This window comes from Cebus imitator, unplaced genomic scaffold, assembly GCF_001604975.1.
Source record: "Cebus imitator isolate Cc_AM_T3 unplaced genomic scaffold, Cebus_imitator-1.0 Scaffold370, whole genome shotgun sequence".
Lineage (NCBI taxonomy): Eukaryota > Metazoa > Chordata > Mammalia > Primates > Cebidae > Cebus > Cebus imitator.
This window is the reverse complement of record NW_016107685.1, coordinates 568,790-584,439: the sequence shown is the minus strand read 5'-3', so window position 1 is coordinate 584,439 and position 15,650 is coordinate 568,790. Positions and strand designations below refer to the sequence as shown.

Genomic DNA, 15,650 nt, shown 5'->3' with positions numbered 1-15,650 from the left:
ACCCCAGTGTGTAGTGCTCCCCTCCCTGTGTCCATGTGTTCTCATTGTTCAACACCCGCCTATGAGTGAGAACATGCGGTGTTTGATCTTCTGCTTTTCTGTCAGTTTATAGCAAACATTTCTATGCATCCTAAGGAGCTAGTCCCACATGGCTTCAGAATCCTTCACCTCTACAAGAGTCATATTGTTACAGTTTGAATGTGTCCCCTGCAAAGTTCTAGTAATAAAATTTAATGGCAAATGCGATAGTATTATGAGGTGGGGCCTTTAAAGGGTGACTAGGTCATAAGGGTTTCTCTCCTCCTAAATGGGAATAAGGCCTTATTAAAAAGGTTTAATGCAGTTGTGGGCTTTCTTGTCATCCACATTGCCTTCTGTCATGGGAGGGGACAGCATTCCTCCCCTCCAGAGAATGCAGCAATAAAGCACCATGTTGGAAGCAGGTAACAGCTTTCGCCAGACAACTGAACATGCTGGTGCCTCGATTTTGGAGTTCCAAAATCAAAAATAGAAATTTCTGTTCTTTATAAGTTACTCAGTCTCTGTTATTTTGTTGTAGTAGCACAGACTAAGATAGGAATGTTGAGACAAACCTTATAAAGTTGTGTCATTTAAAAAATAGCTGGATTGTTAGTAAGGTGACTATAACCTGAAAATTACCCTTGTTCAATCAGTGGACAAACATACTGGTCAGAAACCTTATACCTATGAGAGGTATTAGAGGAAAACTAGTCATTCTCTCTCCTACTTTGTGCCTCTTCCATTTCCTTACCTCTTAACTGGCTGTATACCATGCTTGAGCCTGTTTACTGGCAACACTTGGAAGTTAAAATGTTTATTTCACCTAATTAAATATGACTTTTATAAAGATCAAGGCCCTCAGAAATGATTCATGGCACATACACCATATACCCAATTTTAGAAAATGTTATTCCACAATTCCGTCATATCTTGTTAATGGCTAAGTCTTAAAGGATTGAGTGGGCAGCAGTGGGATAAGTATGAAGTGACAGAGCCTGAAGCCCCACCCTGCCATCTCAGTTTCAATAAATTTGGGGATGATAATAATCTCTATCTTAAGTGAAGTGATAATAATTACATGAGATTACATCTATAATGTGTTTATGATTTAAGAAGTACAAGGTGGGTTAGCAAAAATTTCTAGTTGCCAGCTTGCTTTACCATAGTCGATTCCTGGCCTAGATATAAAGCTCTCTCTGGTTTAATTTCTTTCACTTTGCTCCTACAGCACTGTCTACCTGCCTCTATGCAAGCACTAATCATATCATCATGTACTTAATGCCACTGAGCATTCTCTCCCCTGTGATACACACATCTCTTCCCTCTGTGTCTCCACACCCACGAGATTTCCTCCTACCTCTCAGGCTGATCCTTCTCTCTCTTTCTTGCATGCCCACTTTCCTGACTCAACCAATGCTGCCAAAACCGAAAAACGAACTGCAAGACCTCTTACTTCTATACAAACTGAATGAATGAATCTGCGAACCAATAAACCAATAAAGACCATGTAGGACACCAGACAATTTCTTGTCAAAATTGACATTGTTTTTTAATTCCAGACAAAAAGGCTGTGGGGAACAGAAAGGCGATTTGGACTAGCTTTTCCGTAGGGGGTGAGTAAGCGCCGGAAGTATGACGCTCATTTCTTTTAGCCACCGGAAGCATAGTGTGAGTCCATTTACAGGGCCAGAGTTGCAAGCGCGCGGCGTGGGCGGGGCCTGCAGAAAGGGGCGGAGCTTGAAAAAGCCTGGTCTTTTTCAAGACCCGCGTCGCGGGGGCTCCTGGGGGTTCCTTCCACAGCTGGTGCGCGTGCGCAAGAGTGCACCGAGAGTGTGCCGTGGCAATTTATGAAACTCGAAGAGGGCACTGAGTTGAGCGTTCGGCGAGGTCAGGGTTTCCTAGTTGCGGCGTGGTTACCAACGCCAGCTCCCTTCACTGGCCAAGACAGCGATTCCGCGGCTCCTCTCAGAACTGGCGCTTGGGCGTGACGGAACGGGCCCCTGGACAGAAGCGGTGCTCACAGGTATCACCCTCGTCAGCGGGCGGTGGGGGCGCGGGGGCGTGGATTTGGGAATCACGCTTGAGCGCGTCTTGCGGAACGTGCAGCTCCCCTCAGCTTGCTTGCAGTTGCCCTATTCCCACGCTGCCCTCCAAGGTCTGTGCGGGAGAACCTGGACGAGAGCAGGAGCTGAAGGGAGGGATGGAAACGTGGGCTGCGGAAGGAAGACAAGCCTGAGAGCAGCGACAGAGGGCTAGGGTTGGGCGGCGGGACGGCTGTAGTCAGGATCCAGCTTCGCTAAAATAAGGATTTAACCACACTCCTGGCGCCTCTTCCATTCTGTAATAGGGACAGTCTCCAGATTCGCAACGTGGTTAGTATATTATGATCAGTTGGTTTGGGAATGGCTGGTATTCATGCCTTATGGGAAAACCAAGTGTGACTGGATCGATCAACTGGGAAAGTAAATGGAGTTTTAATTAATTCCATATTGCCTTGTTTTCCCATTCATTCCTGGCCACCTCCCTAAAACATTATAAAACCTCCAAGTGTCGTACTTATTTCAGTCATTTATTTGCAAGCTGTTTTCTGTTCCTCTTTATCTGAGCTAATCTCTCCAGGTGGTTCTTATCCCAGGCAGCCGTCCTACCTACCACTTGTTTGATTAGAAATAACCCTCTTCACAGGCAGATACTACCCCTTTTCCATAATGAGCAGATATTCAAGTTCCTGGCGGCCATAAAACGATAGAACCTGTGCCAACTCGTGATATTAGTCTAACCCTCCACTACGACGTTCGGGTCCCTCCAACACAGTAATACTGGCTCCGTGTCTCAATCTTGAATTCCACCGTTATATCAGAGGCCTCTATTCAGTACTTCAGAGTTCAAATGTTGTATTTCTTGGCTTTGTATATTCCAGTGTTCATCACTTACAGACCATTTAAACTACTTGGAGTCATGTCACACCTTGGATCTCTATCATCAGAACTGTTCCACCTCGGAAATCTTTTTTTTTTCTTTTAATTTTACTTTAGGTATATACTATAACCAGCATTTCTCCCCATGCTATCCCTCCCCACCCTCCCCCGTCCCTCCCCTACTCCCCCACAACTGCCCCCAGTGTGTGATGCCCCTCTCCCTGAGTCCACATGTTCTCATTGTTCAACACCCACCTATGAGTGAGAACATGCAGTGTTTGGTTTTCTGTTCTTGTGTCAGTTTGCTGAGAATGATGGCTTCCAGATTCATTCAGGTCCCTACAAGGGACGCAAACTCATCATTTTTTATGGCTGCGTAGTATCCCATGGTGTATATGTACCACATTTTCTTTGTCCAGTCTATCATTGATGGGCATTTGGGTTGGTTCCAGGTCTTTGCTATTGTACACAGGGCTGCAATGAACATACATGTGCATGTGTCTTTACAGTAGAACTATTTATAGTTCTTTGGGTAATGGGATTGCTAGGGCAAATGAAATTTCTATTTCTAAATACTTGAGAAATTGCCACACTGTCTTCCACAATGGTTAAACTAATTTACACTCCTACTGTGTGGGAGTGTTCCTATTTCTCCACATCCTTTCCAGTGTCTGTTGTCTCCATACTTTTTAATGATGGTCATTCTAACTGGCGTGAGATGGTATCTCAATGTGGTTTTGATTTGCATTTCTCTAATGATCAGTGATGATGAGCATTTTTTCATGTTTGTTGTCCTCATATATTTCTTCTTTTAATATATGTCTGTTCATATCCTTCACCCACTTTTGAATGTTTTTTTTTTTTCTTGTGTATCTGTTTTAGTTATTTGTAGATTCTGGATATTAGCCCTTTGTCAGATGGGTAGATTGCAAAAAGTTTTTCCTGTTCTGTTGGTTGCCAGTTTGCTCTAATGATGGTTTCTTTTGCTGTACAGAAGCTCTGAATTTTAATTAGATCCCATTTGTCTATCTTGGCTTTTATTGCCATTGCTTTTGGTGTTTTAGTCACGAAGTCCTTGCCTGTGCCTATGTCCTGGATGGTTTTGCCTATGTGTTCTTCCATTTTTTTTTTTTATGGTGTTAGGTTTTATGTTTAAATCTTTAATCCATCTGGAGTTAATTTTAGTGTAAGGTGACAGAAACGGGTCCAGTTTCTGCTTTCTGCACATTGCTAGCCAGTTTTCCCAACATGATTTATTAAACAGGGAATCCTTTCCCCATGACTTGCTTTTGTCAGATTTGTCAAAGATCAGGTTGTTGTAGATGTGTGGTGTTGCTTCTGGGGCCTCTGTTCTGTTCCATTGGTCTATATCTCTGTTTTGGTATCAGTACCATGCTGTTTTGATTACTGTAGCCTTGTAGTATAGTTTGAAGTCTGGCAGTGTGATGCCTCCAGCTTTTTCTTTTTGTTTAGGATTGTCTTGGCTATGTGGGCTCTTTTGTGATTCCATACGAAGTTAAAAGTGGTTTTTTTCCAGTTCTGTGAAGGTCATTGGTATCTTGATGACTATAGCATTGAATCTATAAATTACTTTGGGCAGTATGGTCATTTTCACGATATTAATTCTTCCTAACCATGAGCATGGCATGTTTTTCCATCTGTTTGTGTGCTCTCTTATTTCGTTGAGCACTGGCTTGTAGTTCTCCTTGAAGAGGTCCTTTATGTTCCTTTGTTAGCTGTATTCCTAGGTATTTTATTCTCTTTGTAGCAATTGTGAATGAGAGTTCACTCTTGATTTGGCTCTGTGTTTGTCTGTTATTGGTATATAAGAATGCTTGTGATTTCTGCACATTGATTTTGTACCCTGAGACTTTCCTGAAGTTGCTTATCAGTTTGAGATGATTTTGGATTGAGACGATGGCGTCTTCTAGATATACAATCATGTTGTCTGCAAATAGAGACAGTTTGACTTCCTCCTTTCTTATTTGAATACTGTTTATTTCTTTTTCTTGCCTGATAGCTCTGGTTAGAACTTCCGATACTATATTGAATAGGAGTGGTGAGAGAGGGCATCCTTGTCTAGTGCCTGACTTCAAAGGGAATTCTAGCTTTTGTCTGTTCAGTTTGATATTGGCTGTAGGTTTGTCATAAATGGCTTTTATCGTTTTATGATACGTTCTGTCGATACCTAGTTTATTGCCACCTCGGAAATCTTAAATGTAGCATCCCATCCTGAACGTCTCTCCCTGTCCTAGGTCTATAACTATTTACAGTAATTCATTAATTTGTGTTTGTCACCTATAAACTTCCCAGTATATTTGATGCTTTTTGTATTTCCTGAGTTGAATATTTAATGCATCTCATTCTTGTTTAATTATGTGTAAGGCTTTTCCATTGCCTAGCAGGAGCTTCAGCTATGCCCTTTAGATTTTGATGTACAATATTTGTACTGTTTTTGGTTTTTAGACACTTTGCAATTGTACTTTTGATTCTCTGTTTTTTTAGAAGCAAGCATTTGAATTTTAAAGTAGGTAAAATTGTTTTTCCTATGTGGTGTTAATTTCTGGTTTTGCATTCTAGTAATAAGTGTGGTTTCCTATACTCTTGTTTACTATTAAGGATTTTCTGTTTGGTAGTCTAATAAATAGCTTCTGTAACCATTCCCACAGGTGCTTGAAGAGAAACTACATTTTATCTAGTTTTATTTATTTATTAGACTAAGCATATCCATTATACTATTACTTTTTTGACTTTATCTGTCAAAGTCTTAGTTACTTAATGTCCCATTTCTATTGTATCATTGTTGACTTCATTTCTTGTTTTCTGAGAATTTTGCTAAAAATGTTTCAAGTATGTTATACATTTAAGGACAGTTGTATTTCATTATGAGTTATTATCATCTGGTTTCCTCTGTCTAATGTGTTTGTGCTTTAAATTCATTATAATTTTAATTCACTACAGTTTTGCATATTTTTTTAAGTTTGCCTGGTATTTAAAAAAAAAATCCTTTTAGTTTTGGAGTTCTTTTGGGTTGGATGTCTTTTGAGTTTTTATGTAGTTTGAGTTTAAATTTTTACCCAGAACATTTTTTGTTGCAATAAATATCTTTGTTATTTTTACTTTTTAGCATAAAGCCTTTTTCGTTTTGTCTTTGACATATGGCCTGTGACTTTGTATTTTTTCTCTCTCCATTTATGTTAATTTCAAAGTATCTGGGCCTGTAGTTCATTTTTTTTGTTGGACTCACTTCAGGACTATTCCATCAGTCATATTTAAGAGATCTCTCTTGGCTGGTGGCTCACACCTGTAATCCCAGCACTTTGGGAGGCTGAGGTGGGTGGATAATCTGAAGTCAGGAGTTTGAGACCAGCCTGATCAACATGGTGGAACTCCATCTCTACTAAATATAAAAAATGAGCTGGGCATGGTGGCATATGCCTGTAATCCTAGCCGCTTAGGAGGCTGAGGCAGGAGAATCGCTTGAACCGGGGAGGTGGAGGTTGTAGTGAGCTGAGATTGCACCATTGCACTCCAGCCTGGGCAACGAGAGCAAAACCTCTGTCTTAAAACAAAAAAGAGAGATTTTTGTTCAATGATTGTTCTTTTCCCATAGGATTGTGTTTGTTTTCTTTAATAAGGCTTGTGTGTAGAGGTGGTTCCGATTTGTTTTCTGTGTCAGGTGGGACCATGAGTCCTCTAAATGGGCCTTTCATCTGCAGAAAACTTCACTGAGCCAGCTGCCCCCTCTTTGTTGCTTGTTTTGTTTTGTGTCTTCACTGAGTAAGGGCTGAGTGGTATATTTTTAGAGCCTGTAAGGGTCTGTCTGAAAATTGTTAGTGTCCTGAAAAAATACAGTTGCATAAGCCAAAGGTGGAGCTAATGAGGCCAGATCAGGAGTGTTGTGGATGTCAACAGTTGTGGCAGGTTTTCAGTCTGTTGTCTTAACTGTGGGCCTTGGCAGATGTAAATGTGAAGAAAGATAGACTTTTGTTACCGATCTGGGGAGATGTCAGGGAGTACTCCAGAGGGATTCATTAGAGGCAGCACTTGTTTCATGGCAACTGGAAGCAATTTTCTATTCAGTGAGACCCAGGAATAGCCCATGAAAGGCACCATTGCCCTTTTTTTCCCTTGGCCATGACAACCCAGATGGGATCTTTCAAGCCAGAAGGCACCTACTTCTGTGTGCTGTGGGAAATCCTTTGGGGAGTTTGCATTCACAGGGCAAAAAAAGTTTCTAAATAAAGGGAGTAAAGTTACAGGAAAATAGAGAAGATAGTACAACAGAGTATCCATATACCCCTCCACTCATTTTTCCTATAGGTAACATTTTATATTAGTATAGTACATTTGTTACAATTAATAATACTACATTAACTCCATGTTGTATTCAAGTTTAATTTTTACCTAATGTCTTTTTTACTGATCTGGAATCCATCCAGTATACCACGTTACATTCTGTCTTCATGCCTCCTTAGGCTTCTCTTAGCTGTGACAGTTTCTCAGACATTCCTTGTTTCTGATCATGCTGACAGTTTTGAGGGAGTATTGGTTAAGTATAGAGAACCATCTGGATTCTGATGTTTTTGTCATTATTAGACTGGGATTATGGGTTTAGAGCAGGGAGATCACAGAGGTACAATGCCGTTTTTAATCACCTTGTCTTAAGGCTACATACTGCCAACATGACTTACTGCTGTTGATGTTAATCTTGATCACCTGGCTGAGAGCGTTTGTCAGGTTTTTCTACTGTAAATTTACCTTCCCCCTCCCCCAACCATACTATACTCTTTGGCAGGAAGAGCCCATACTCAAGGGGTAGGGAGTTATGCTGTTTCTCATGGATGACTGAGAATTTACATAAACTATTTGGAATTTTTCTGCATAGGAGATTTGTTTATTCTCCCCCATTTATTTACTTAATAAGTTACCATTTATATCAGTATGGCTTATGAGTTTTAATTTAATTGTTTGAATTATAATCTAATATTTATTCTGTTGCTTATATTGTTCCAGATTAAGCCATAGGGAACTCTTTCATTTGGCTCCTGTGTACCTTTGATGTACCCCAATAAATATTTTAGTTTTATTTCTGTTTATTTTTTGAGAATTTCTTTATGTCACTATAAGATACTCAGTGATTATCTTGTATGACCTCAGTCCTAGAATCAGCCATTTCTCTAAGAAATCCTGGTTCTTATTGGAGAACGGTATTAGAAACCAAGATCTGGGAGCTAATTGTTCTTTTGCTGCTGGGCTATTCTTGCTTCTAGACCTACTCAGCCAACAGAGCAAGGAAATATGTATTTATACTAATCTATGTATATATACATATCTGTAAATATTTCTGTATGTAACCATCTAAATTGAACCAAATACAAGTTCATACTTATATCTCCAATGCTAATCCATTATCACATGGATCATTTTAGCCTCCTTCCCTTGGTTATTTGTAAATTTCTAGTCAAACATTGAGAAACCTCACTTTCACCATTAATTTGCCACTAAACTGTCTTTTCATAGTTCTCTGTATATCCTTCCCCAACTCTGTTCACTAATCCTTATTTGAATGTTGAATGATCTATTCAGGTAGGCATTGCCATGGACAAGGTCACACAAACTTTTGACCAATAAGATCTACAAACATTGTAATACACTTGTGTGCATATGATCTATTGAGTGCTTACTGTGTGTCAAGAAATGAGATGAGAATTTAATCTCTATAATTTGATCAGATATTGTTATATCCGTTTTACAGTTGAGAACACAAACTTGGGTTAATATAACTTGGTCAACTTAATACATATAGTAACTAGTACAGCTGGGATATAAACTGACTACAAAGTATGTGCTCTCATTCACAATATAGTGCCTATGGCAGAGTTTCTAAACCTTGGAATTATTGATACTTTGGGCTGGGTAATTCTTTGCTGTAGGGGGCTCTCCTGTGTAGGATATTTAGCAACATTCCTGGCTTTTACCTCCTAGATGTCAGGTACAGTCTCTAGCTATAACTATCAAAACGGTCTCTAGACATTGCCAAATTTCCCCTGGTGGCAAAATCTCCCAGTCAAGAACAACTCACCTTAGATGATTATAATCAAAATGATGCCTGAGTAGTAAATTGCATTGGGACTTGGAGAACTGTAAATCAAATAGAAAGCTGTATCTGGACTTCCCTGAATGCAGTGACTCCTATAATTTGGCAGGCTCTTTGGGGCAACCCTAAAAGTTGTCCTCTGTTGTTATGAGAGATATTGGCTCCTGGGGGAATTCTTTTGAGTCAGAGTGTTTCCTACATCACATTTATGGGTCTCATCTCCCTGCACTTGAGCTAAACTCTGCAAAGACTCACACCGAAGAAAAGTGAATATTATTCTTTTGCTACCAAGTTGTTTTTTGCCTTCTGAGTAAATTGGTGCCGAATATGACCTGTGGTAGTCTTGCGAGTCTAAATGTTCAGTTGTGCCTAAGACTCCCTGGTAGGCATTGCATACTTGTCCATAGTGAGTCCTAACAAATAAAAACTTTTAATTGTAGCCAGAGACTGTGCTTTTGGATTTATTCCTAATAATAAAACAGTTTATGGGTATTGTTCTAGTATATTTTAAATAATTGCCTCTTACCTTTCTCGTGCTATTGCCAGTTTTACTCATCTTACAGAATTTTATTGGCATTTTAATGAGAACTTGGGGAAAGGTTTTTCAGTCATATCTAGTCAGAAGCCTTAATATCCTACTTGAAGATTTGTGTTGCTTAATTTTAAAGTAAAAATTATTTGCTACCTGATACAGAATAAATCTAATTGCAATTCAATTATGAAGTCTTTTTAAATCCAAGGACTCTTTCCTTTATCATTTGTTTTGAGATGTCTGTTTATCTTCGTGTGTTTCTCTATCCTTTGGGAAACTGGTTAGGAGAAAGGGAAAGCATATTTTCTAATTCTAAGAAAGAAAAACAAAAATAGAAGGAGAATCCATGATATGTATTTTTTCTTAGGCAATTTTAAGAATATTATTTATGTTTTAATGCTATACTAATAGATGTTTGTTACCTGTGGGTTAATTTCTATTTTTTTTTTTTTTTTTTTTTTTTTTGTTTTTTTTTGTTTTTTTTTTTTTTTTTTTTTTTTTTTTTTTTTTTGCAGGTTCTTAGCTCAAGCCTGAGAATTACTGCAATCCAGTAAGGCAGATTTGAACTACTGTGGGAGTTCTATTTAGGAAGATGCAGCCTCTGAGCAAGTTGATGGCTACCTCAAAACCTCAAAACCTGTCTCTACATGAACAAAGAGGCTTTCTGAGAGCAGATCTGTCTTGGCAGCAAGAAAACAACCCTGTCATGGAGACACAGGACTCTGAGGCATCTCGTCAAAAGTTCAGACATTTCCAGTATTTGAAAGTGTCTGGACCCCATGAAGCCCTGAGCCAACTCTGGGAGCTCTGTGTTCAATGGCTGAGACCAGAGATTCATACAAAGAAGCAGATCATTGAACTGTTGGTGCTGGAACAATTCCTGGCAGTCCTGCCTGAAGAAGTCAGGACTTGGGTGAATTTACAACATCCAAACAACAGTAAAGATGTGGTGACCCTCATAGAAAATGTGATTGAAATGCTTGAAGATGAAGGTAAGAATATAAAAAAATTAGAGGTAAAATACTTGACCTTTCCATGTGAAGAGAAGTTATCTTTTTCTGAAGCTATAGGGCATCCAGCGCCAGATATTGAAGGAGTTTATATTACTCTATTAGGAAGCCTTAACTTTATTCTGTAGGTAATAGAAATAGAGAATTAGATCTCACAGACTGGGTTAGGGAGTGAGACAGCTGGATTTGCCAGTTGAAAATATTATGTTGACATCAATTTAGAGCAGGAGTTGGCAAAATATGGCAAACAGGCCAAATATTTTTTAAAATAAAGCATTATTGGAACACAGCTATGTCCATTTACATTTTGTCTATGGTTGCTTTTGTGCCATGACCAGAGTTGAGTACTTGTAGCAGAGACTGTATTGTCTGCAAAGTCTAAAATATTTGTTACCTGGTCCTATACAGAAAAAGTTTAGCAACATCTCATATAAAGGAGAGAGTCTGAGGATTCTGAAAATAGGAAAACCAGTTAGGAGACTATTTTGTGATAGATTAGGTGTTAGAGAATGAACTTTGGGAAAATAGGACTTTGAACTGAGAGGAACTATAAACGTATAAATAGGATATATTTTGACATAAATTCACATATACTGGCCTGCATGAGTGGAATTTGGGAATGGGGGAAGTGCGTAATAATTTAATTATATGGTAAGTTTTATTTGAGGCCCTTGTGAGATTTTCACAATGAATAAACCGATATATAGTTAACAACATGGCTTTAGTGTTCAGAAAGAGAAGATTTGGAAGCTTATAGGTATAAACAGAGAAGTAGGAGAAATGTAAACCCTTAGGGAGATCAATATTTAAGAGCTAGCCTAAGATGTAGCTGTCAGTTACAGGAAATACAGAGGATAGTGCAACATGTTAAGCTATACCATGGTAATACCATTTGTAAAATCCAAACTGGGAAACTATAAGACATCCCAGTTTTTAAGGGAATTGGGAGGAGTATGGCAAAGTGATATATATATATATATATATATATATATATATATATATATATGTATCTTTTAAGTTTTTCAAATCATGGGAATGTGTGGCCCTTATAAGATATGAGGCTGTGAATGGATATTTGATGAGGAATTATTGACTGGGGACAGTGATTATGTTGATATTGTGGTTATAGTTAGTCTTTAAAAAATATTTTTTTAAATGAGCAAAAGAAAAGCCAGGTAAGCAGCCTAGAAAGGAATAATTCAGGAAGTCAGAGAACCAGAAAAGATTGGTATCTGAGTTAAAAAAGGAGAAATTTTCAAGAAGTGAATGTTCAACAATGGTATAACAAAAAGGTCCTATTAAGATGAATATTAAAAGTAATTCATTGAAATTGTTGATTAGGAGGAACTTTAAGCTTTAGTTTGAGCAGTTTTAGAGGATCTGAGGTGTGCTTATTTGTAGTGAGTTGTATTACTTTTCTATTGCTACTATATTAAATTGCCACAAACTTGGTGGCTTAAAACAATATGAATGTAGTACAATGTATTCTACAAGTCTGTAGATCAGAGATCCAGCATGGGTCTCCCTCAGCTAAAATCAAGGTAATGGTGGAACCATTTTCTTTCTGGGGCTTATGTTCCCCTTCCCCTGTCTTCAAAGCTAGCAACAATAGGCCAAGTCCTTTTCAAACTGCCACATCTCTGACGCTTTATTCTGTTGTCACAGCGCTTGCTCACTCATGGTGCTTCTTACTGTTTCACTACACTGGGAAAAGCCCCTTACTTTCCACAATCCGTGTGATTAGGTTGTATTCATGCAGTTAATTCAAGATGATCTCCCTCATCTTAAGGTCCTTGACTTTAATCACATCTGCAGAGCCCCTCTTGTCATGTATTCAAGGACTAAGACATGGATATCTTTGGGGGCTGCTATTCTGCCCACCATGTGGATTAAAAAAAAATGGGCATGAGGTGGGAATGTGATCATGATGATAGGCTATTCTTAAGAAATCTAATAGAAAAAGAAAATGAGAGGTTGCAGGGTAATATAAAAATGAAGAAAGGCTTTTGATGGTTTCTTTGGTTTGTCTGGTGGCTCTCTGAAAAACCTGCTCATAGGTCTTGCCCTTATTTTACCTAGCTCAAGTCACTCAGGGCTGAGGTGGCTACCTGGGGTGTATTTCTCAAAAGCATGGCAATGTATTAACTACTGCTGCTTAGATAATAAGTAACAGTTGAGATGTAGAACTAACCAAAAAGATTAGGAGGAAAGGCTGGAGAATGATATGCTTTGAAGGAATAAGGGGTTTTGAAAGCTCCCACATATATCTGAAAATCTGGAAGCTTGGTAACACGTTCAGAAAGACCTAAGAAAGCCCTAACCCCCATCTCTAGCTGACCTTTAGGTGTTACACAGGAAGTGAAGACTAAGGTAGAGTTAAAACTGAGTGCTGAGTGTGCCCTAACACACACAATGCATCTGCAGAGACCAAGTGATGACTTTTGTTTTTGATTTTGTTTTTATGTTTCAAGGCATTTAAGGCTTGTGACTCTGTGGAGTCACAAGCTGACCACAAAGCTGAGGGAACAGAGATTCATGCAGGTACACACAACGTAGGATATAGACTTTACAAAATTAATTCAAAAGTTAATAAATGAGCAATAACTACAACAGTCAGAACCTCAAAATATATGAAGCAAATACAGAAGTGAAAGAGAAATAGATCAAGAATAATCATTGGAGATTTCACTTTTATTAACAGAAATACTAGAAAAAAAATTACAAAGGAAATAGAAGACATGAGATACACTATAAACTGACTTGAACTAACAAATATACAAAATGTTCTACCTAAAAAACAACAATAGATATATTTTCAAGTATACGTGGAATAGTCTCCAGGATAGACCAAATGTTAGACTAAAAAACAAGTTTCAGTACATTTAAGTAGATTGATATTCTATAAAGTACCTTTTCCAACAACAGCAGAATTAGGAATCAGTAACAGAAGGAAATCAGGATAATTCACAGATAAGTGGAAATTAAAAGTCATGTAATCAATGGGCCAAAAAGGAAAGCATGAGGGAAATGAAAAGATATTTTGAGAAATGGAAACAAAAATACAACATATCAAAACTTATGACATACAGTATGTCATGAGGCATGGCTTAAATTATGGCTATAAATGCCTACATTAAAAAAGATCTCAAATGACCCTCCACCTGAAGGAACTAGAAAAAGAAAAACTAAAAGCAAGATGAAGAAAGTAAATAATTATTAGAGCAAAGATAAATGGTGTGGAGAACACAAAATAATAGAACCAACAAAACTAAAGTTGGTACTTTAAAAAGATCAGCAAAACTGACAAAGGTTTGGCTACACTGATCAGGAGAAAAAGGACTCAAATTACTAAAATCAGGAAAAGCGGGGACATTAGTACTGACCTTGAATAAAATGAAAGGGCTCATAGAATACTATGAGCAATTAAATGCCAACAAATTAGATGCACTTAGATGAAATTCACAAATTCCAGAACCACAAAGGACCAAACTGACTGAGAAGAAATACAAAATCTAAACTCAACTCACCAATAACGAAAGACTGAATTAGTTATTTATAAACTTGCAACAAAGAAAACTCAAAGATGATATGGCTTCACGGGTGAATTCTACTAAACTTTTGAAGAATTAACACCAGTATTCTCAAACTCTTTCAAAAAATAGGAGGAACACTTCCTAACTTATCCTGTGAGGCAAGTATTAATCTGAAGCCAAAGCCAGACAAAGGCATCACAAGAGAAGAAAATGGCAAACCAAATCCAACTGCATTTTAAGAGGATTATATAAAATGACTTAGCGGAATTTATCCCAGGAATGTATGGTTCAGCCAATGAAAATATATCAGTGTCATATTAATACATCATATTAATATAGTGAAAAGGGAAAATTACAAGATTATCTCAATTGATACAGAAAAAGCATCTGACAAAATCCAATGCCCTTTTATGACCAAAAAAAGAAAAAAAAAAAAAAAAAAGACTAGAAGTGAGCTCACTCAACCTGACAAAGGGCAATTAGGAAAAAACCCCAGTTAACATTGTACTTGATGAATTTGATTAAAAAGTGAAAGCTTTGTCCTTAGAATCAGGAACAAGACAAGAATGTCCATTCTTGCCACTTATATTCAATGCCATAGTAAAGGTTCTAGCTAGCGCTATTAGGCAAGAATAAAAAAGGTATCATGATGGGAAAAGAAGAAGTAAAACTATCTCTACTGGCAGATGATACACTCTAATATAACCAAAATTCTAAAGAACCCAGTAAAAAACTATTAGACCTAATAAATTCAAAGTTACAGGATACAAGATCAACAAAAATAGATGATGTCTCTATAGCAATGAACAAACTTAAAAAGAAACCAAGAAAATAATTTCACTTATAAAATGTGAAACAAAATCAGAGGTATTGGACTTGTCTGCAGGAAACTACAAACAGTTGTTGAAATTAAAGACTGAAGTAAATCCTGTGTTCATGTATTAAAAAACTTAATATCATAAAGATGATAATACTCCGTAAAAGCAATCTACAGATTCAAATGCAATCCCTATCAAAATCCCAGCTGCCTGTTTTTTTTTTTTTTTTTTTTTTTTTTTTTTTTTGGCAAAAATGGACAAACCGATCCTGAAATTCATATGGAAATTGGAAAGAACCCAAGATAGTCAAACTGCCTTCATAAAGAATATAGTTTTAGAATGTATACTTCTCAATTTCAAAACTCACTAAAAAACTGCAACAATGAAAGCTATATGGTACTGGAATAGAATTGCAAATCCAGAAATAAACGCATATATCATGTCCAATTAATTTTTGACAATGGTGCCAAGACATTAAATGAGAAAATAATAGTTTTTCAAAAAATGTTGCTGGGACCACTTGATTTCCATATTCAAAAGATTGGAGTAGGGGCCTTACCTCATATTATGTACAAAAAATTAACTCAAAATGGGTCAATTGTCTAAATATAAGGGATAAAATCATAAAATTCTGAGAAGAAAATACAGGAATAACTCATCACCTTAAATTTGGTAATCGATGCTTAGCTATGACACCAAAAATACAAACAAAGTAAAG

General features: G+C 37.6%; 1 protein-coding gene across 1 annotated transcript in view; it reads left to right on the top strand.

The window, feature by feature from the left end:
- Nucleotides 1-1,751: 1,751 nt before the first annotated feature.
- Nucleotides 1,752-15,650, top strand: part of ZNF215 (zinc finger protein 215) — a 30,031-nt gene continuing 16,132 nt past the window's right edge. The window contains exons 1-2 of the mRNA XM_017507198.2: nt 1,752-2,044; nt 10,087-10,563. Of these exons, the coding sequence (XP_017362687.1) occupies nt 10,164-10,563 (400 nt within the window). The 5' untranslated portion in view covers nt 1,752-2,044; nt 10,087-10,163. The remainder of the gene's footprint in view (nt 2,045-10,086; nt 10,564-15,650) is intronic.